Source organism: Manacus candei, unplaced genomic scaffold (genome assembly GCF_025592945.1).
Source record: "Manacus candei isolate 608988 ecotype Guabito, Panama unplaced genomic scaffold, ASM2559294v1 h1tg000049l, whole genome shotgun sequence".
In the NCBI taxonomy this organism is placed as follows: Eukaryota; Metazoa; Chordata; class Aves; order Passeriformes; family Pipridae; genus Manacus; species Manacus candei.
In genome coordinates, this window is record NW_026138097.1 from 11,732,844 (window position 1) to 11,754,549 (window position 21,706).

Below are 21,706 nucleotides of genomic sequence, written 5' to 3' on the forward strand. Positions count from 1 at the left end.
CTAGAACTAAAATTACTGGGTTTTTTAATAAGTAAAACTGTTCAGTTTATTGTCAAACACCCAGTTGTTAATTGCCAATTGCTTTATTGTCAGATGCCACTTTATACCTTATATGTCTTTGGGTTGAGATCACTGCCCTGTTCAGGAGGTAATTCTGTGGCCAGCAGAGAAGTGTCCCTTAGGTGCACTTCATTTGTAACACAATGGAGATTTGCATGCTCTGTCATAAGGGGAAGCTCCAAACTCTAGCAACACTCAGCCAAGAATGTTATTTGTCCCCCTCCCTCGCCCCCTCAAAAAAACACCAAGTTCTGCTTTTTCACTGATTCTCAGGAGAAATATAAAGATCTTCTCTGCCAGTTGCAGATGTGTTCTATTTTTTCCCTACATCAGAGCTTCTGAATCACTCTTCATAATAAGCAAAGGGTATTCATCCCAAATGGGGAAGTTCTCACACACTGTGTGATGATAAAGCATTTCATCCACTTGCAAAAAAAATGGAAAAAAACCCTACCCGCAGAACTGCAACATCACATCATCTGCACTTTGCTGAATGTTCACAGAACAACACTGGAAGTCATTGAAGTGTCAGATAGTGATTTCATCATGTGTCAGGCCTCCCACTAATAAATGATTCATCTTTCTCAGTACTGACACCTCAAAGAAAGGAGAAGAAAGAAATTAATAAACTTTAAAGTGAGAAGTACTCTACTGATATTATATTTCCCAAGTAAACAGAAGTTTATGCATACACAAAGAATGCGTGCATCAATAGAATTTAACTTTCCATTTATTCAAAGTGTACTTTTAAGTATTAAAAGTGAATCTCTTATGGAAAAAAAAAGTATAATGGAATTCCAAACGTATTATACCACCACAATACAAATTGAACAAAAATTATTCAGTTTACAAATACAAGATTTCACAAAGCACACCCCCCACCTTTGTATACTGAAACTGGATTTGGGAAGAAATCTTTTCTGGTTTACACATAAGTGATTAATAGTATCTTGGTGAATATAAGCCTGCCCCAAACTCTTTTACAGTTCTTCTACAGTTGTAAAAGAAATCTAGTTCCTCTTGAAGGCGATGAGCAACTTATATTTTTCTCTAATGGAGATGGGACTGGAAGGAAATTTGTCATTTTAACAGGAATTTACATAATCATTATTTGATGCTTCATAAAGCCAGAACATCTTCCATTGATGACAGTAGCTCTACTGGATGAACAAGAGTACCTAGTAATCCCAACTTACTTTCTCTCAGAAGGTATGAACTCAAATACAGACTCAAATTGGGCAATGTACTTAGCAAGATACTACCATTTTTTGCTTGGCTTGCTATGGCACTGAAGTTTGTGTAGTTACACACTGAGTTTCCAGGCTTTTTTTAAATATTTCAATAAAATGCAGTAGAGATAGAGAGGTCTTAAATTCCCACACTCTTTGTAAAAAATAAATAGTTAGGAGAAGAAAGAGATTCTAAAAGTGTCCTAGCTGAAAAAAAAAGCACCGTAACATGAATTTATACCTTATGAAGCATTAAAGAATCCACACATGAGAAAGACCTAACAAATGATCCCAACTGTAGGAAAGAAGAGACAATCGTAATTCACTGTGAAACCATGAGACACCGACTTATGGAAAACCAGGCTTTGCTGGTTCTGCTACTAATGGAGCTGCTTTGACTGTAGGAGCCTTTTTTTCCTGGTCAAAACAGCATATATTATCAACAAAACACTTCAATCAGTAGACTCAAAGCTTGAGTAGCATATGGATACAGAATTTATCTGAACTGATTCCTCTCCTGGAGCAGAGAAAAGAATTAGATTAAGATGATAAAGTTTGTACTTGGAGACCCATTCTCAGCAGAAATAATTAGGCTGGTAGGAAAACTGCTGGGGACAGAAAAAAGCCACAAGCCCCTGAGGTCTCAAGGCTACCTAAGCAGTTACTTATTTCTTTGTCTCACTCTGAGTATGTGTACCAGAGTTAGCAATATGGTTAACTGAGTTCTTAAAAGCAGTAATATACAAAAGGAAATTATTTTTTGCTGTTCCCCCACCTCTGTTCTGGCAGAATTAATTTGGGCATCCTGGGTAAAGATGATGTCCAGTTTCTCCATCAGTCTGATTTAGCATGACCTCTTCACTGTCAGCAGAGGAATATAAAGATGGCAATGAACATTTGTATGTAGGAAAATTTACATGGCTGTGGGGCAGGATGCCTGGATGATCAAAAAGCAAAGAAAATATTAAATACTTAAAACACTTTACCATGAAATTATCTCCTTCCCTTTCCCCCACTCTCCCCCCCATGTTAAATCAGGTAGAAAAGTGTGATAATATTAAAGCTTAATCCAATTTAAATAAATTATTTTCTTGTAAATGTTAAAACAATCATTACATGCATCATTTACCCCCTCTTCTGCCCATAGTCTTAAATTATGCTCCATTATATCCAGATGGAAAAAATATGTAGAAATGTTTCTTAAACATCAGAAATTTTTGTTTTGATTATATTCAGAGGTAAATGTCATTAAAGAGTCCTAGAAAAAAAGAAATCTTAAAAAGCATTATGGGATTTTGTGTACCAAACTTAATTAAGAAATTTCTTTGCTAGGTTACCGACAATATTTTATTACAAGCTTAAGGTATAAGATCGTTATAGTTCTCTGTCGTGCTTGGCAGCAGAGAAAGAACACATGCAAAGAACAATCTTGTTTCTACAATTAATTACAAATGTAGAAATGAGTGATATATCAGACCCTGTCTACACCGCACAGTCGTGCATTTATAACCATTTCACCATACAGAGTTATTAAATTCATGCTTTGCATCTACAGTAGCTTGATACCACATCACAGCCACGGGTAGTTATGTTTATTCATGCACAGCTACCACCAGCCAGAACTGTACGTATGTGTCAGTACATTTTAGCAAAATCTACATCAAATAACCAGTAGTGCAGGTCTCTTCAGCTAGCTTTTTTTCTTTTTGAAGTGGGCAGACTGGAAGCAAGATAGGAGAAGGCAAACCAGAAATGCATGGGTGGCTAAGGGCAGGTGGTGACAGCCAGCAGGCTTCTGCCACCGGCATTTTCTGGGTCAGCTGATGTGGTGACAATCACCCAACTTGGAATTGCTTAGCAACCCCTCTTGTTTATCTTGCACATCCTTACTGTCCCAGAAGGAGTCTGCCACAGAAGAGGCAAGAAATGCTCTCCCCACTGGCAACATAAATGGCTGAGGAGGAAACACCTGGACCGTGGGCACTACAAAGTCCCTGGCTGCTGGTGGGGATCTCCACCTGTGGTCTAAGGATTGCCAGTGGAAGAGCCCTGCGAGAAGGTTTCTGCAGCATAGCAACCTGTAGCATACAGGACAATGAGCAACAGGACACTGATGAATTCTCCTCAGTAGAGAAGTCCATCCTAAACCCTCCTCTCCAAAATTTCAGTTCATTGAGTTGGGTTACTGGATCCCAGTGGGGTGCCAAGTCTAGGTCTCCAATAAGGGCAGAATACAGTCAGCTACAGAAGAAAGACCAGTTTCAAAGGGTGTCCATTTCAAGACTGAGCCATCACAAATCATCCAGAAATTCCTGCTATGACTACAAGGATACTGACACCTACACACACTCGTCCCTGTAGACACAGACCTAACCACATTGCTCAAGGCTTGCAATACTGATCTCACAGGCAGGATTTAAAAATCACCATTCTTGCTATTCTCTTCCAAGGCCAGCAAAGGATATTTTGCTTTAACCTCAAGGCTTCAGTTCATGCTTCTCCCTAGGAATATTTGTTTCACTCAGCTGTCCAAAGTCAGCCCTAGCCATGAGACTGAATAATACCAGTCTCACTGAGAAGTGTGTCAACATCCCAAACCACTGCAGCTCTGAGCACGTAACTTACCAGACAGTTTTACTGGTTTACAGAGAGGATCCTAGTCTCTTTGACTCACTGGTCAGTAAGCGTGTTCCCACGCCGTTCCCTCATCCAGACAGTTCTCTTATCCTGAACTGTTTGCTAAAAAAGCCTGAGATTATTTGTGTTATGCTCCATGCAGAGAAACTACAACATACAAACATATAATCATACAGTGATGAGACGCTCCAGTTCCAAAAGCCATAAATTCTAAACAAGATTATCTTGGTTTTAAAACTCATCTTCCCAGGTTCACGAGATGAGCCATCTCATGGCCCAGATAGGCAAGATGACATATTACAGTTTATGTAACCATATGTAAGGCATGCACTTATTAGAAGGGGCTACTAGGGCTGTTGCCCACACTTTTTGTGACAGCTGCAGGCGTCATGTTCTCCTGTCAACTGATGGGAGAATGGTATAGGAACTCAATATGACAAACATATTTTTAACATACTGGCAGTTTCAAAACTTTTTAATTAATGAACAGAACTGACTGGGTACATGTATGCTGCAAAGCTGGCTAAACTGCCTTGGGTACTAGAGGCAGACTTGGCTTTCTTTATTAATTTACTATCTAATGGTAAACAATCATACTTTTCAGTGGGATAAATTAGCATATCCAGACCCCTCTGCTTCATCAGCTAGACTGCCAGAGCCACTCAGATTAGCTTCTTCAAAGCTAGCTTCAGTACCCTTGCAATCTGCAATACAGATCTAAACTCTGTTTATCAGAAATGCCACAGGTAGAGTGACTCCCACTTAGTGTTTCCCCTGTAGAGATGCAGGGAGTGATGACTACAACAAATCTGGCAGAATTCGACTGGAAGAGGGAAGAGAAAAGGCACTGGGATGCTGCCCACAGGGCCTCCAGAGAGGCACGTGTACTTTTGATCCTGGGGAAGCAATAACCTGATCAGTGCTCTACGCTGCTCTCCTGGCAACACACAGGCTTCAAAAAAACATGTCTCCATTGTGACTAGATATTCACTTTAATAAACAAACTTTAATAAAACAAACAATTTTAAAAAAAGGCCAAATCCTCTCGCACAGCATTCCTCACAAGCCAATTAAGGAGAACCACTCTCTTGGGCCAGTGAGCAATCTCTTCCCAGGCCAGGCACTGAGCAGGAACAGAGCCTGCTGCAGCTGCTAGGCAGGAAGGGCTGGGCCCACTGGGGCTTTGAAGTAAAACAAACAGCTTGTTTGGCAGACAGCTAGTTCTTCATGGAGAGATCGTGGAAGCTGGCTGGCTGGTGGTGTGTTGTGTCCACATCAGTGAAGGCAAATCTTAAACTGTACCCAAATCCCTTAAGAATTACAATGATGTGACTGACACCTGCTTGGGCTATCCTCTGTTGTTGTTGTTCCTGCTGGTATTTTAAACCTAATTCAGCTTTTACCATGACTCACTCATACACAGTATCCTTAATCTACAAACACTCAAGGATGATAATTCAGCTTTATTATCCATATTCCCTGAGCTTCCATTTCATAGAGTATAAGCACACTCAAGAAAGAATGATTCCTAAAATAGCCAGGCATGTATATTTCCACCTTCTCTTCAGGAAAGCAGTTCAAAAACATAAGTCCTTGTAACACTTAAAATTGCTAACCTAAACCTCTTGATAGCAGCAGGCGATATCTTCTGAAACAGCTGGGGTTTTATCTCACACCATGCTACTACATACCATCAACCGTGTTTATACAGGCACTGCAGTGACAGAAGACATAGCATGAACCAAAGAGAGCACAAATTTCATCTCACATCAGCAGAAGACTTTGAAACTGTGCATCCAAAGTCAGCACATATTACAAATTCAATAAAAACAGAGACCACTACTGGAGTTAAAATAATAACTATCACAAAAAAGAATACATATACCCAAGTTTTTGGGCCACAAAAGCTATTCTTACAAACAAGCAAGCTGTTCTCATGCTTTATTTCCTATACTCTGCTTTTTGCCTAATGATTTCAAGGTGTTGACTCTGTGTAGTGGTGAGGGTACCTCAAAAACTGGTAAAAAAATTGAAACTAGTGGAGCGTATACAGCACCCTACAGGATCAGGCCTTTTCTATACCGTTATTAAATACAAAATTGTCTGATAACCTTCCTTATGACTACAACAGTAATTTGCTGCTTCTGTTCTTTCAGTAGAAGATACTACTATGTTTGTGCTACTTGATTACTTATAAAGATGGCCTTTTATTAAAAACACAGCTTCCTCTGTACTCAAAATTAATTCTACTTGGCTGTAATACAAATGATGTTTCAAATGTGTGAAATTTATGGTCAGTTAGAAGGAAAAATTATGGCTAAACTTTGGCTAGTAAATTGGACGCCAGCAGTACTGACCCTGCCAGCACTAGTAGCCAAACTTGAGGCCTGATTCACTACTTTTCCACACTACTCATCAGCTGGAACCAGCTCCGAGCAACTGAGACTTTTTTTTTCCAACAGGAAACCTGAGTGTGTCCTCTGCTTGAGAGGAGCATCATTACTGTCTATAAAGACGGGCTTCAGCTTGCAACATCTCATCTCAAGAGCCATACGTACTCTCTCTTTGAGAATTAAGCCACCTCAAATAAGATAACCTTATTTCTTTCCTAGAAAGGCTTTGGTGTTGCCTGCTGCTAAAGCAAATGGCCCTGGAAGACAGGCTCTGCCCAGACAGCTGATGTGCAGACAGGAAAGGGAGACATGCAAATATCAGGTTTGTGCGGCGTGTTAGCTGACCTGAGAGTCTCTAGAGCCTCTGGCCCACCCTGGAGCACCAAAACCCGTGCTGCCTCTTACCTTCCTCCTCCAAAATCACCAGATTTCTACAGCAAAGCTAGCCCATACTCCTTTCCATCTACCTATTCCCTGCCCCTTTCTCCAGTCCTCTCTTCTCACAACCTATCTGGTTCTGCACTTGCTCCAGTCCGACCCTCCACCTTCCCCTCTAAATTTCTCCTGTATTTCCCATGCCATTTGCCAACAATGAAATGCTGACAAGGTAGTCATCTTTTCCTCCCCTGCTCCAGCGCTGTCCCATGATTCTTTTGGCTGCAGAAAGAGCCTCCCCTTGCCCATCGATCCAACATTGTCTTTTGATCACAACCATGACTGCACTGGTCACATGAGCCTGATCTTCCCTGTGGCTCAAAGTAAGCATGATACTCTTCATAAGGCTAGGGGGAGAGAACGGAGGAAGACAGATAGACTTTTGAATGAGCACATTCAAGAGATGGAAAAAGAAGAGAAGAAGGAAGAAGGATGGAGTATTTCTCTCCACTCCCTCTTCGATCCATTAAGACACTGCTGTTCCCCTTCTTCCTCATAGAGCTCTTATTTCCACATAAAAGCATCTTACTTCAATGTAATGAAATTGTTAAAATTACTAACTCAACTAAAATTGTTCACATTTAAGCAAAATTACAGTTTGTGCAGGAACTTGCACCAAATCAAAATAAGAAGTTCATACCCATTTCACATTTTTTGTTCAAGTTTGCGTACTTATGAGGATTTGGTTCAAGCTTGTGTGCCTCAAGGCTTACTGTCCCACAGTCCTATGTCTCAACAGATGCAGGGCAACTGAGCAAACTGCAGTATATGCTGAACAGTGTGGCAAGGACAAGCAACCTTACATTGCCAGTTGTAAAAAGGAGTGAAATAAAATTCAATGGAAAGAAAGGCTAACATAGTACTAAATTCAATAGAGAAAAGGCAGACAAAGAGCCAAATGAAGAGATTTGTGGTGCTTTTTCTGATGTGCTTGCACTGAGAACATCATGACAGTCCACAAGCAATATGTTTCTGTCAGTTTTGCGTGCTAAAGGAATATATTAGTTCCATTTTACAGACTGTAAGCTGAGGCAGTCAGAAATTAAGATCTGAAGAGTCTCGAAGTACCTAAAACCCGGGTCTTGCTAGTACTAAGCAAAGCATTTTCTTTGAGTGTTCAAAGGCTTCTACCAGCCTTTGGTGCAGATGCACATGTGTAGTCCGAAGAGAACCCATAAAATGAGGAACACAATGCAAGAGCTACAACAGGAACACTTTAGCAACCACAGACATATTTATTTCCCCATCTCCTCTTCTACGTTTTCAAGTGGGAGAACAAAGTATCCTGCACATTAGGAGATTCAGATCAAAGAGCTATGATGGTCACAAGTCACAACTCGTCACTTACCTCACAACTGTAGCTATTTATGTACAAATTAGTAGTGCTGACCTGGCCACTATTAAAAGATTGATGTAAATGGCTTACCCAGCATCACACTCCTTGGCAGAGGATCAACTTCTCCAAAGCAACATTCAGCTGCCTTAACAATGAGATTATGTCTTCCCTTCTTACATTCACGGCAACATAGGAGGGTAAGAGTTCAACAGACAATGCTCTCTCTCCTTCAGCATGTACTCTAATTCATCCCCAGAGCAGACTTGCTTAACACACTGAATAAAACCCAACCATCCTATGGAGGTGGGGGGAAAGGTATGTAGTCTATTTTAAGACTATTACAAAGCAATATATAGATGTATGGATAGAATTAAGATTGCATAAGCATTTCCCCAATTCTGGCATTTGGTAACTTTTCAGTGCTTAACTTAGCCACTTTAATATCCTTTCACTCTGACCATCTGCATAGTGTCTGTCTGCACGTGTATGTACGGCTGCTTTGAGGATCCTGGAGATGCTAGGCACCACGTCTCAATTACTCAGAGGACTTTAAATCACGTGCATAAATCTGCGGTGCATGAATCCGGCCTCTCTGTGCATACAGAATCCACTACACAAGTAGAGCTTAACTGCATGATGGAAGCTGCTGTTGGGAAACCCTTAGACCCACATGAAGAGACACCACCTTGCATGTACACCGGCTTACTATGCTGCATCGTCATTATGTTTGCATTTTACGTGTATGTTTAAAAAAATGTGTTCATTTATGCATATATTTAACGTGTGAAAAAAGTTGTGGGGAAGTGGCCAAACTGATAGCCAGCAATCGGCTACTCACATCTCTATTTCCCCATGGGAAGAAATAAAAGGAAGTTCTACTTCCCTCTTCCCCAAGGGAACCACTCACAGAAGTAGCTGTTTTTCTCTTAGATATGTATTGCAATGATATCTTTAATATTCCACTCCAATATTGCTTTAACGTGCTTTGGGGCTTTTAAGACCAAAGCAAAACAGTAAAGCAGAATATGAGTACAGGACAGATAGGATGTAAAGCATGACAGAAAATGGAAGGGAACCCCAACTGGAAGGTGTGGAAACTGGAATGTCAGGTCTAGACAGCAACTCAAGCCAGTGGCAAATTATCTATCCACAGAGGCCTTCGATGGTCTCCACATTCTTCCACCTGCTACAGGAAAGAGTCGTCTGCGTGTGGTAAAGTTCTGTCTTCTCAAACTCAAAACAAAATGTGCTACACGTAAATGATGTCATCATTAATGGCAGAAAAAGCTAATCTATAGGAACATGCCTCAATTTTACAAACCTGGAGGTCCATTTTTAAAGTCTCTTTACCTACTCTATCAAGCTTCTTTCAAACCTCAGAAAAGTCCAAGAATCCCCCATGCATTACTGCATCTCTGCAGATGGCCAACCTCATTCTAGGGCTAGAAGCATGTTCTGCATCCAGCAGGGCAAAGCTCTCGACCCTCTCCCACCCTGACACTTCTCAGTGTACAAAACATTTTGCTTTTTTTCCACACAAGAGATAAGATCTTGGAATTCAAATCTGTATCCCTTTCAGATGCAGAAAACCTATTCAGCACTAGAAAACTTAATCTTATCTTTTCTGAGGCAGGCATAATTCAGGTAAACACAACACAGTTGAAGAAAAGGTATCCAGAAGTTATTTTTATTAACTGGTAAGCAGCCATCTGTCCACAAACAATCACAGCCTGCCCCCAAGACAAGGCTCCTTTATGGCTGAACTTGTCTGGCATCATGCCTTTTGTTTGCTGACTGTTGAATTATGGCTCTTGAATTCACCCCATGTTCTTTCTGCCTTCCCTGTACTGCTTGTGCCTATTGTTTTATCTGTTTGACCAAAAAGAAGAAATAAGAACAAGAAAACTTAAATGGTTGTGCTTTGGTTTATAGTAAATCCTCATTTTCCTGAAGAACTCAATATTCTTCTTTATTTGTTTTGACCAGCACCCATACAAGGACCTTTCACAACAGCTTACTAAAAATCTTGCCCCAGAACTCTGAGTACACCCCAATCCAATCTGCATACACACCTGCTCTTTAAGTTTGAAAGTGTCAAAAGCAGTAGTCCCTGATTGAAAAAAAAAATTAAAAAAAAAGAAAAAAAAAGTGCAGTCATACGTAAGTCAGACAGGATGAATGTTCTTTTCCTATAACCTCAAAGGGATTTTATCTTCATTGAGATGCGAACTAGGCAAGTATTATGAAAGTTGTAGTAGCTGGAGAGGTACCACCAAGGTTCCTTCTTAATGAAATTTCCTCTCATTTTTCACTGAACTGCATGCTAGAAGATTACCTTATATGCTAGAAGATGACCATATTTCACCTCTTGCTCAGAGATAACCACACCTAAGATGCTTCGTATGCACAAGTCCAAATGCACAATGCATAAAATGTGTTATGCTCATGCAAAGAACAAATCCACAATATCATCACTGCCCTCCCAAAAAAACCAAAAAAAACTCAAATCTTTTTGAACAATAGTATCATACACCAGATCAGTGAGCCCGTTCTGGCTTTGCAAGTTATTGGAAAGGTTGACGCTGGACAGTGATTAAAAACTAACTATAGATCATATAAATCCAGTTCGGAGACTCCTTTATAAATGTGTGTAATTCCTGCAAAAGGATTTCTTACAACGAAGAAATGAGTGAGATGAAAACAAGGAGACTCTACCATTCTAATGTTAGTCACCTCTCAAACATCTTCAAGGCACAGTTATAGCTGGAAGTGACCAGGATGACACTTGCTATCAAATTAGGAAAAAAAAAAGAAAGAAAGTGATCAAATGTAATGGCAAACACTGATATCAGTAGCAGTTAACCTGTGATACTAAGTACTATTGTAACAGCATTTAATTAAAAATGTAAATGAGTACAGTAAACCAGTTCAGCTTGAATATTTAAAAGGTCAGTCTCCAAAATGCACATAAGCTAGAACTGAAAGGCAAGAACCACCACGGATACATGATACTCAGCATGTGCATAATACAACACTCTGTATAACAGAACACAAATGTAAATAGAGTCACGGATCTACGGGAATGGTTTCTGCCATGCAGCCTCAAGAAAAAAATTCATTAGTCTGCACTGACAGGAAGCTCTTGTTCAACACATGGCACAAAAGCCAGCAGCAAACATAGCAACACCCCGAGACTTTAAGGACATTCAGGAAGTAATCTCCAAAGTAAGAAGGAGGGGAATAGTTGGGTTTGCTACCTCATTTTATTTGAGAAAAGCCAAGTAAGTTTTCTATAAGAACCTTTTTGCTCAATTCTTGACCCAGAAATACATGAATCTTTGTCTTTTTGGGCTTTCCAAAATGTCTCTTGGAAAATCACAGACTCACCATTATTAATCAAAGAACACCTGAGAGAAAAGCATTTTCTTCCAATTATGTCCTAGACCTTCATGCTACATAAACACCTTAATAAAAATAAGTGAGGGCAGAAAGTTAAACAGTCCAAGAAGTGTGCATATTTCCAATTTAAAGGAACAAAATACTCTCCTCAGACTTGCACTTAGAAATAATGCATATTTTCCTACAGAAGGCCTAAAGAAAAGGCTGTAAAAGACTAACTTGATCACAAGTAGTATTACCATAAAAGCTTGATTTTGGATGAGGCCAAGCACACAGAGATCATTTTGTACCCCATTTTTTTATTACACAAGATTAGGAAAAAATGTCCCAAAATAATTAGCAGTAAGCATGAAGAAGTGAAGGGAAAACTAAGAAATCATGACATAGCTTATTTTTTCTATTTAGTGTCTTAAACATGATTTGCATATTTCTAAGGTAAAGGAAGAACAATATGCTCACTTATCTACATAAGTGAGGAAGGATGGCCTCACAGTGAAGACAGAAGACTAGGAATCAGTGAGTGAGGTTCTGGCAAGTTCTGTGTCTCCTGCTCTCCTGAGTTTGAGCATTGCCACTCAAGAGCCTTGCACAGAAATTTTCGCCCCTACAGAGCAAAGAAAATACTCTCCAGAAAGGATCTGAACATAAAAACTGCATGTGGAAGACAGCATGAAGTCCCTAGTGTTACTTAAATATATAACTATATAAGTATATAAGCATTAGCATAGAGGTACCTCACCTCAGAGTTTATGCCAGAGTTGTATAGAAAAGTACAAATGGCCACTGGGTATGGTGATACCTCACCAGGGAGATCATCAATGACTCTCTTTCTTCCCTGTCTCTGGAGTAAATGTAACCATAGAATCATAGAATGTTAAGGGCCTGGAATGGACCTTAAAGATCATCTAGTCTCAAATCCTCTGCCATGGGCAGGGACACCCCACTAGACCACGTTGCTCAAGGTCTTATCCAACCTGGCTTTGAACACTGCCAGAGTTGGGGCATCTGCAACCTCCCTGGGCAGACCTTCCAGCGTCTTACCACTCTCACAGCAAAAAATTTCTTTCTAATATCTAACCTAGATTTCCCCTTTCAATTTGTACCCATTATTCCCTGTTCTATCACTGTATTTCCTGACGACGAGGTCCTCTCCAGCTTCCATGTAGGTCCTCTTCAGATACTGAAAGGTTGCTATGAGGTCTCCACGCAACCTCCTCTTCCCCAGGCTGAACAGCCCCAACTTTCTCAGCCTGTCTTAGAAGGGGAGGTGCTCCAGTTCTCTTATCAGCTTCCTGACCCTCCTCTGGATTTCCTCCAACAGCTTAATCCGCCATTAAAGAACTGTTGGGTTTTCCCTGAAGATGCACCTTCCACTTCGCACCCAGTTTCCTACTATTTTTTGTTTTAACTTAAGGGGAAAAAAATAATTTAATCGAACGTCAGGATTTCTCACTGACACCGGGTTTCCAGGTGCTGCCCGGCGGGTCCCGTGGCAGATCCCGCCGGGGATCGGGCAGCGCGGCCTCGGCACCAGCTCTCCGCGCGGACGGGCCACTGCTCCTGGGAAACCGCTGAGCTTCTGGTGGGATTTGAAAGCACACATCCATCCACACAGAAAGGTTATTCTCGGGAGCGCCGGACCACCGAGCCAGGTCCCGCGGGGCAGCCCCAGCGCGGCGGCGCCGGCAGCAGAGGAGGCGCGACCTCAGGACACCTTGGAGACACACCGGGCGAGCCTCGCAGAGCTCGCTCAGCCCGGCAGCCTGTCCCGAGCTGACACTGCCCGCCCGCCCGGCAGGCGGTCTCTCTGTCCAGCCGGCGGTCTGTCTGTCCGCCTGTCCGGCAGACCCAGACCGCCGTCTCCTCGGCGGGCGCAGCCCACAGACACAAAGTTTTCGTGCCGCCACTTCCCAGCCCAACCCAGACACATTAATCCCCGCGCTCTCCCGGCAGCCTCCCCCGGCGCCTGCCTGCCTCCCCACTCCCTGTCAGCGATTCCCAATAAACTTCCCCTTCGCTCTCCTCCTCCTGCCGTGCAACCCCCCCCGTACCCCCCCAGCCTCTACCACCGAGCGCCGCAGGGGGGGGCTGGGGGGAGACAAGCAGGAGGGGGAAACCAACGCAGAGAGGCGGGGGAGGGGAGAAGGACGAGCGTGGCGAAGGGGGTTCCTCGCCCCGCAGCCAATCGGCCGGCGGGCGCGCGGGGCACGCCGGGAGGTGTAGTTCTCCGCCGTTCGCCATTTTGTGGCGAGGGAACTACAACTTTCCTCGCGAGCAAGGATAATTCTTGGGCCCTGCGCGGCCAAACGTGACTTCCAGGTGCTGCCAGCGCAGCGGGTCCCCGGTGCGTGCCCAAGCCCGGGGGAGGCGCGGCGGGCGCAAGGATGGAGCGGAAGGGAGAGCCCTTGGCAGGCGGGAGGCTGCTGCGGGGCGGGGAGGGGGCAGGGCAGGGCGACCGAGCGTGCTGCGCACTTGAGGGACCGTCGGAAAACTCCGCGCTGGGGCTGCGGCGCAGAGCTCGCGGCGACCTTGGCTGCCAGGTGGCCGCTCTTAAATGCCAAAAGAAAGGAGGTGGGAGGAGGGGTGGGGGTTGGGAGTGGGAAGTGCGTGACGCTTGACCCGCATGGAGTGTTCAGCGAGGCCTGTTGCATGCGCTGAGCGCGGCGCTGCGGCTGCTGTCCCGGTTGGGAATTGAGGGCGAGCCCTAAGCCGTGTATGTATGTATGTGTGTGTGTGCGTGTGTCCGTGTATATATATATATATATATATATATATATATTTATATATATATACATACACACATACACGCGCGCGCGCACACACACACGCAGACATATATATTAAAAAAAAAAAAAAAAAAAAGAGAGCCAGGTCCATTTAAAGTTGCTGGCGGAGAGCTGTTCTCATTGGTTAGGGGGGGAGCTGGAGGAGCGGAGACACACACGGTGCGTGCAGCCCTCGCTGCCGCTGCCGCCGCCGCCGCTGCTGCCGCCGGAGCCGCCGCCGCTGCTGGAGTTGTCCCTGCTGCTTTCCCTGCTGCAGCGGCACAAACGTGACTTCCAACGTCCCGATTATTTATCTTCTCCTCCCGGCCCCTCTCCTCCTCCAAGATGTAACTACAGCTCTGACACTAAGGACCTGCAGATCGCTTAGGCGGCTTGAGAAAGAGAAAAGGGGATATCAAGGGCGTCGGTTTTTTTTGTGTTTGGGGGATATTTTCCATTATAATGCTTCACTAAAGTGAATTTTTTTTTGTTTCCTTCGCATTCGTCTTTTTTTTTTTTTTTTCCGTCCCCCATTTCTCGGATTTATTGCTAGGAGAATCACATTGTGAGGAAAGAAAGTCGGATTACAAGATACCACTACAAACAACCCCCTCCCCCCTGGATTTTTTCGGTATTTTTTTATTTTTTTTTTTTAATTGTCGCGGCTTTAATTCATGAAGCAATTGTCCCCTTTTGCAATCAGAATTTGGATACCAGAATGAGCAAAGAAAGACCCAAGAGGAATATAATTCAAAAGAAATACGTAAGTGGTCATAACATATATCGTTTGACTCCCAGTTTTAGGAAATGGCAGTGAATGTCAAGTTTATAGCTAATCCTGCAGCTCTAAGGCTTTGGGAACAAATGTGATGCTGAATTTGATTTTTTCTGTGGTGTGGTGGGGGAGTTTCAGAGGCCCCTTTTAACGGGCAAGCCTATCCAGTTTGGTTATAAAACCAGATTTGTGTAGCGATTCCTCCGGTGAATAAATGTATTGACCTCAAATGACACAATCATAATCTAGTTTTAGATGAAACGCGGGGGGCTGCTGCGATAATGTCACCGAACTGCATTTTCAAGTGGTTTTATTAATTCTGCGCTTTTGCATGCGAAGAGAGATTTGTTTGGGTTTTTTTTCTTTGGGTTTTGGTTGTGTTGTTGTTTTTTTGGTTTTTTTTTGGTTTTTTGTTTTTTGTTTTTTTAAAGATCTACGTGTGTCTATCCCCGTCTCGTGAAGCGGCGGCGGTGGTTGTTGGAAGCCCTTTAAGTTGAAACCGAGTGTCTGGTTATGGCGAGCTGGTTTCTCGCAGTACCACATCCCATCTCCTGTGTGTGATCCTCGGCTGCTCTGCCTTGCGATAGACGCCGGAGCAGCTGGGGATCGCCTTACGGGCAACGCGTTCCTAGGGATTGACCGGAATAATGAGGAAAATGGCTCGGTACAGTTTTAAAAATAATTCATTATGATGGCTCGAAAATTTGGGCTAATCCAGCGCAGCCCGGGCTGTATTTCTGCCTCTCTTTATTCAGCCGCTTAACCAATCCCTTGTAATTGTCTAATCCTTTAAACATATAAATGTGGATGGGTAGTTAGATTTTTGTTCGTGCTCCAGTTACGTTTTGATTGGCACGGGGCAGTTTTTCTTTTCGTTTGGAAAAACGAAGGGGATTATCCATATATGCAGTAGAGAGAATAATGATTTTTATGTGAACGTTAAAAAAATTATACGTATATATATGTATATTGTCCCCCCCCTCTGTCTCCCCCAAAATTATGAATCCTCGCTTCTGGGTATGTTTGATGCGAGGCTTTAAAAGTTGTAGGTTATATCGTGTCTTGTCGCCTGCGCCGATTTCTTTCAGAGAGGGGTGTTCCTGGGCAGGGAGGGTGACCTTCGGGACACTTTCCCTCGCTATTATATAGATTTGGTAAAAACTGCAGTTGACTCCAGCTGACTGCCCGGTATCGATTGCCCGCCCCGCTGAAACGCTGCCCGGGGGTGGTGGTGGAACGATGTATGTGTGTTGGGGGGGGGGAGCTGGTGGTGCGCGATATTTCAGAGCTGCCTCCCCCTCTGCTTTCCGCCCCCCCCCTCTCCTACACCCCCTAAATTTCCGAATTAAAATACATCCGCATTGCAGAGGAGAGGGGAGCCCGGGGCCGGCGAGTTTAAACTATGGCATCGAAACGGGAACGGCGGGTGGAAAGTGTGGCGAAACACGCGAGGCGTCCACGTTTCCCAGGCAGGCAGACAAAAGCGGGGCGGGGGGGACGTGTGGGGGGGGAGGAAACCGCGGTGTTAATAATTAAAGCTGGGGGAGAGGAAAAGGGAGAGATCGCCCCAAACCCCGGCTCTCCACGGGCTCGCCGAGGCGAACAATGCGGCGCCGCTCCCGCACCGCCGGGCAGGGGGTGCGAGCGCGGCTCTCGGGGGAGGAAGGCAGGAGGGACGGGGGCGGACAATGTGCCGCGGTGCTCCCGCGGTCACAACTTCGCGGCGGCGCTTTCATTTAACCCTTCTCCCCCCTGCTCTCTTTCCCCTCCGCCCCCTCCCCGTTTTCATTTCTGGCAGGGGGCGGCGGTGCCGGCGGGCCGCGCTGGCGGCGGCAGCAGCAACAGGTTGTGGTGGCTGTGGCGGAGCCCGCGGGCCGCCGGCCACGCCGCCGCCCGGCCAGGTTCGCCCCGCTCCCCGTGACGTCACAAAGGGACGGGCCTGCGCGCCGCGCAATCCTCGGCGCCCCCCCCGGCGCTCCGGCTCGCCCCCCCCCCCCCCGCCGTGACGTCAGAGCCGAGGCGGGGCGGGGGCGGAGGAGCCCCCCGGGGCAGCTCTCGGCGCCTCCGCGGGGGGGGCGGGGAGGGGGCGGCCCGGGCCAGGTGAGCAGGTGCGGGGCCGCCCTGCCCGCTGCGGGCTGCCAGGTGGGAGGAGAGCGCCGGTCACGTCGCCCCCGTGGCGACACGCGTGGTGGCACGTCGCCTCCTGCCCGTGACCTTCGGGCGCTACGGCAGCCCGGCGGAGTACGGCCGCCGCCGCCGCCGCCTCCTCCTCCTCGCCCGTGCCAGCACAGGCTTCGCCTGCTCCCGGAACAATGGTCCCGGTGTCGGGCCCTGCTGCCCGCCCCGGGTCCCTGGTGCCCCCAGCGCGGAGGTGATGCCCCGCCGTGAGGAGCTGCCTGCCCGCCCCCAGCCGCTTTGTGGCCCCGCTCCTCTCATACCGCTCGGGTTGTCATAGAACCAGAGTCACAGATCGGTTTGGGGTGGAAGGGTGTACCTTGAAGAATATCCAGTTCCAAGCCGCCTGCGGTGGGCAGGGACACCTTCGACTAGACCATGTTTCTCAGAGCCCCGTCCAACCTGGCTTTAACCTGGTCTTGTGGTATCGGGAGCAGAGCCTGTTCAGGCTGCTGCTGCCGTTTCTCCTTTTCGGCATTTGCAAAATGAATTCCGAAAACAAGAAGGTGGTGAGAACAATGGAGTAAAGCCTGTGCGTTGTGGGCTGCCATCGCAGGCTTGGCTCCCCACTCCGTAAGTGGTCACAATTGAAAGTTCTCTTAAACTTTGGGAGTGTTATCTTTTGTGACTGGTAACCCAGGAATGAGGAAATCCGTGTATGCATCTTTTTTTCCTGTGATTTAAAAACGCTATCACTTAATTTTTAAAAGAACCATGGCTGACTCATACAACTCTTTCTTCTCACTTTACCCTCCTCCTTCTCAAACATCTTTACATATCAAATATTGCCTTTTGGCTCAAGCCTCAGAAAACTGACAGCTTTGTAAAGCATCCGCCGAGAAGCCAGACTGCGTTTAGTATGCGCTTGGAATTAATAGTTCTTAAATGAAAAGCTTTGAAGTCTTAAGCGTAATTTCACAGGTGCGTTTTTCTGCCTGGTTTTGTGATTCTGAATAGCAAATCTTCTGTTTTTGCTGGCTTAGGTCTCAGGGTATCAGACCTGGTTTACTGCCTTGAAATACCTGCATGGTTCTGCCACGGTAGCAGATGGTAAAATATAATTAAGGAGTAATGTCAGTACTGTTGCCTCGTGTGATTCGTTTCCTTGTCCTTGTAGAAGTAAAACTCCAGTAGTCTGCCATGAGGTGACATGCTTCACCTACCAATGGCCTGGTAAGCCCCTCAGACAGAGGGCCCGCAAGGCCCTGCTAGGATTAGCATGCTGCAGACATCTGAGGAGAGCTCCTGTGAGTGCTGCAGCCTTTGTGCTTGGAGCAGGCTCAGGGAGTTTTGGGGGAGATGGTGACCATGCAAGCGCCACCACCTCCTTCTGCGTCAGGGGGATTTGTGCAGGGGCCTGACGCTGGGCACTCCAGGGCTTCAGCTGGACTCTCCTGCCCTGCTTTTTTTTTTTCTGTGGGAGTTTCCTCATTTCTCTCCTGCAGCCCCACAGCTGACAGCAGGCTTTAAGTCTGACCACTTTCTACAAGAAATAATGTAAATATGTCGTTGGCAGCAGAGGTGGTATTCAGTGTACCTTGCATCTTATTTCACATCACCTTCTGGGGCTTTCTTGTGTTAGGTCTCTTATAGGCTTGCAGTAACAATTCCAGCAGCGTAGCACACTCAAGTCTTTTTTTTTCCCCCTTTATGTAAAACTTAAGGATGCTAGCTGCACTTGAGAGCTGCGTTTGGGTTTCTCTTAACCTCCTCCTGATCTCTTGAGACTACAACATTACGTTGTAAGTAGCTATAGGGTAGTGCATAAGTAGAAACTAGTAATTAAAATACTTTTTTTCTTTAAATGAATATTTTCTATCAACAGATGCTTTGCCCTGAGATACTAATGGACTTCTGCTCACTCTGATGGACTGCAAGCCAGGAGTCTGTGTAATATGCTGTCCAGAGTGAATTACAATGAATCAAGGCTCCCGTGAAGAGTTTCTAATGTTCATTAAGCACTTCCACCTTCTCTTATGAGGCCTACTAAGCCAGCATTAAAAACATATTACCGCTTCCTTTTCTGTAGATATAAAGTAACAGTTAATGTTATGCATAGGCTAAAGTGAGGTATAAACGTCAGCTGATTCTGTGAGGCAGTAGCATTCCCTCCATTTTATTGTTTGATGAAAAACAAAGAAGTCTAAATTACTTGCCTGAAGCTACATGCTGTAACAGCGGCAGAGTTGGAACTAATCTGTATTTCTGCTGCCTTGTCCAATATTCTATCCTGTAGCTTACAGGCTTTTACTACAAGGCATGGCATCTGCATTACAGGGACCACTTTTTGCAGTTCCAACTTTCTTAAAAATTTTTCCCCTCCCCAGTTATGGTCTGGACTGTTAGATTAACATTTTATTTTTGGCATAATAATAAAATAAAAGAGGCATTTCACTATGGATGCTTCTTTTCAGTGATCATCATACTCTGCAGCTGATAGAGACCAGTTGATACTGTGATGACTCAGCTGTGTGAGTATTACATAAAGTAGGTCAATTTTTAAATCTCATAGTTTGAAGCTAAAGAGACTTCACAATTAAAGTTTATATTTTGTTTTTACACGTTACTGTTATTTTCTGGTTTGAACATATCTGAAAGTTCTTGAGGAGGAAGGAAATGGTTTTTTGGGGTTGATTTAGGGGTTGATTTTGACCATTTTTATTGTATAGTGACTGAATTCAATCAACTTGAACTTGACAGAGAGGAAAGACCAGCTGCATTCGTTTCTAAAGTTTCCAGTTTGCAGCAGTCAAGTGAAAGGGAGGCTTTAAAGGTAATTTTTAAGTAGGAAAAAAAAAGCAGAAACACGTTTATTATTTTTTATTGCAAGCACCCAGCTTTTGTGTGATCTAGCAGATGTGGAATTTGCAGAGGAATACATGCTTCTTCTAAATCCAGATTTGCATTTAAAACATTCTGGTTTTCCCCCTTAGTCCTTTGCGTGGCTTTCTTCCCAACTATAAATGTAAACCAAGTGTAAATGATGCATTGTTTGCCTTAGTGGGCAGACTGTCTGAAAACAATAGTGCTGATGGATTTGACTGCCTCTGTGTAAGATTAACGGGACATTAACATTCAAGTCTAATAATGCAAATTTCAGTGTTGCCAAACCTGAACTTCCCTTAAGCATTTCCTGATGCTGATGGCCCTAAATGTCCCTGCACTACAGGCCAAAACTTCAGTTGACAGTTTTTAACCTTTTGTTAGGTCTTTAGAACAAAGAGTAAATTGTACCTGGAGTTTAATGTCCAAGTGAGTGATGGAGTACGGTACATATATACTTTTTATACTTAACTACTGTTTTTTATTTAAAGCATTTTTAAGTGGTAGGAAGCCACCAGGAAACTTGAAAGCTGTAAATTGCTTGTAAAATTCAGGTCTAGCATGTGAGGATTACTTGGCGCTGAATTTCAGATACAGGAAATAATATGTTTGCCAAAATGTATTTGGTGTTCTCTTAGATCTTTGATGGGTTGGTTGTTTTGCTGGCTTATTACTTCTGGGAATATTGGATGTGATCCTTCTTGGTTTTTAACGGGCAGGTTTTATTTGGGAACTTGGTTTTCATTTGTAGGGGTGGGTTTATTTCAGTCAGTCACAAAAACGTTTCCTCAATGAATCAGTAGGTAGAAGGTTTAAAACTGTTTGCCATTTCACTTGCTCGGGTTTCACACTTTCCCTCGTGTAATGACATCCTGTTCTGATGTTGTTCCTTCAGTAATCCGACAGAGGCCTGGTATTTCCAGTGGTAGGCTGTGGGAAAGGAATAAACCCTTTAATTATAGCAGTGAGGTCTTGTTTGAAAATTTGCTAGCTCTTTTCCCCTTCGTACGGCCTTTATTTTTGTCCATCCCTTCCCTATGCAGATGAAGGGTCTGAAGCTGTAAACCACTGCTCTGCAAGCTGCAAAGCTGAGCGGTGGCTGAGACCATGGCCTTGCTGAATGCTGTGTCTCGAGGCTCTCGGCTGGGGATCACAGCTCCCTGGTCTGCCAGCAGACGGATGCTGTGAGTGCCCCCCATCTGCTCCCGTGCCAAGTTTATTGGCTTAATTTATGCTGCTGCAGAAAGCCTTTTGGAGTGACCTGCTTGGCTGACTGTGGAAGCAAGATAAAAAAAGGCTCAGGTGGAAATCATCATTTCACTGGTACACGAGGGGAAGAGTGGCATGTGAAGCTGCTTCAGCACTTCTGCAGCAAATGTCTTGTCCCACCCGGACTAATGTGTTATTTGGAGGATAAAACCCTCCTTTAATTGTGCCTAAAAAATGGGATTCTGTGGTTAAAAACATGCATTGAAAACAAAATGAGGAGCCTAAACTAGGGTTTGCATATGCTTTCTGCATCTAGGCCAAGTAGTTTCTGGTCAGGTTCAGTTTAGTGCTTGTAGGATTGCTATAGTTGCATTCAGACATTTTGACACTGCTAAAATCAGTTCAGCAGAAATGTGATGATGCCCGCAGAAGAGTTCATAATTACATCACTTGAGGGGCATGACTTAAAT

At 44.5% G+C, this 21,706-nt stretch overlaps 1 protein-coding gene and 1 long non-coding RNA gene across 6 annotated transcripts in view; one reads left to right on the forward strand and one right to left on the reverse strand.

The window, feature by feature from the left end:
- Positions 1 to 9,800: 9,800 nt before the first annotated feature.
- On the reverse strand, positions 9,801 to 12,327 carry LOC127476393 (uncharacterized). The gene is made up of 3 exons (XR_007906577.1): positions 12,229 to 12,327; positions 10,824 to 10,878; positions 9,801 to 9,959 (listed from the first exon to the last, which is right to left on the reverse strand). It is a non-coding gene; the product is annotated as an uncharacterized LOC127476393 (long non-coding RNA).
- A 1,399-nt stretch (positions 12,328 to 13,726) lies between these two features.
- JARID2 (jumonji and AT-rich interaction domain containing 2) overlaps positions 13,727 to 21,706 on the forward strand; it is a 216,542-nt gene continuing 208,562 nt past the window's right edge. Inside the window, exon 1 of one of the 5 annotated variants that reach the window (XM_051799158.1) lies at positions 13,727 to 13,833. Coding sequence is in view for 1 of the 5 variants with exons in the window: in XM_051799152.1 (XP_051655112.1) it covers positions 14,973 to 15,017 (45 nt within the window). In the remaining 4 variants the exon portion in view is untranslated. Of the gene's footprint in view, positions 13,834 to 14,010; positions 14,030 to 14,354; positions 15,018 to 17,142; positions 17,401 to 19,657; positions 19,676 to 21,706 lie in introns of those variants that run through there. The other 4 variants (XM_051799156.1, XM_051799152.1, XM_051799154.1 and 1 more) reach the window with 4 other exon arrangements.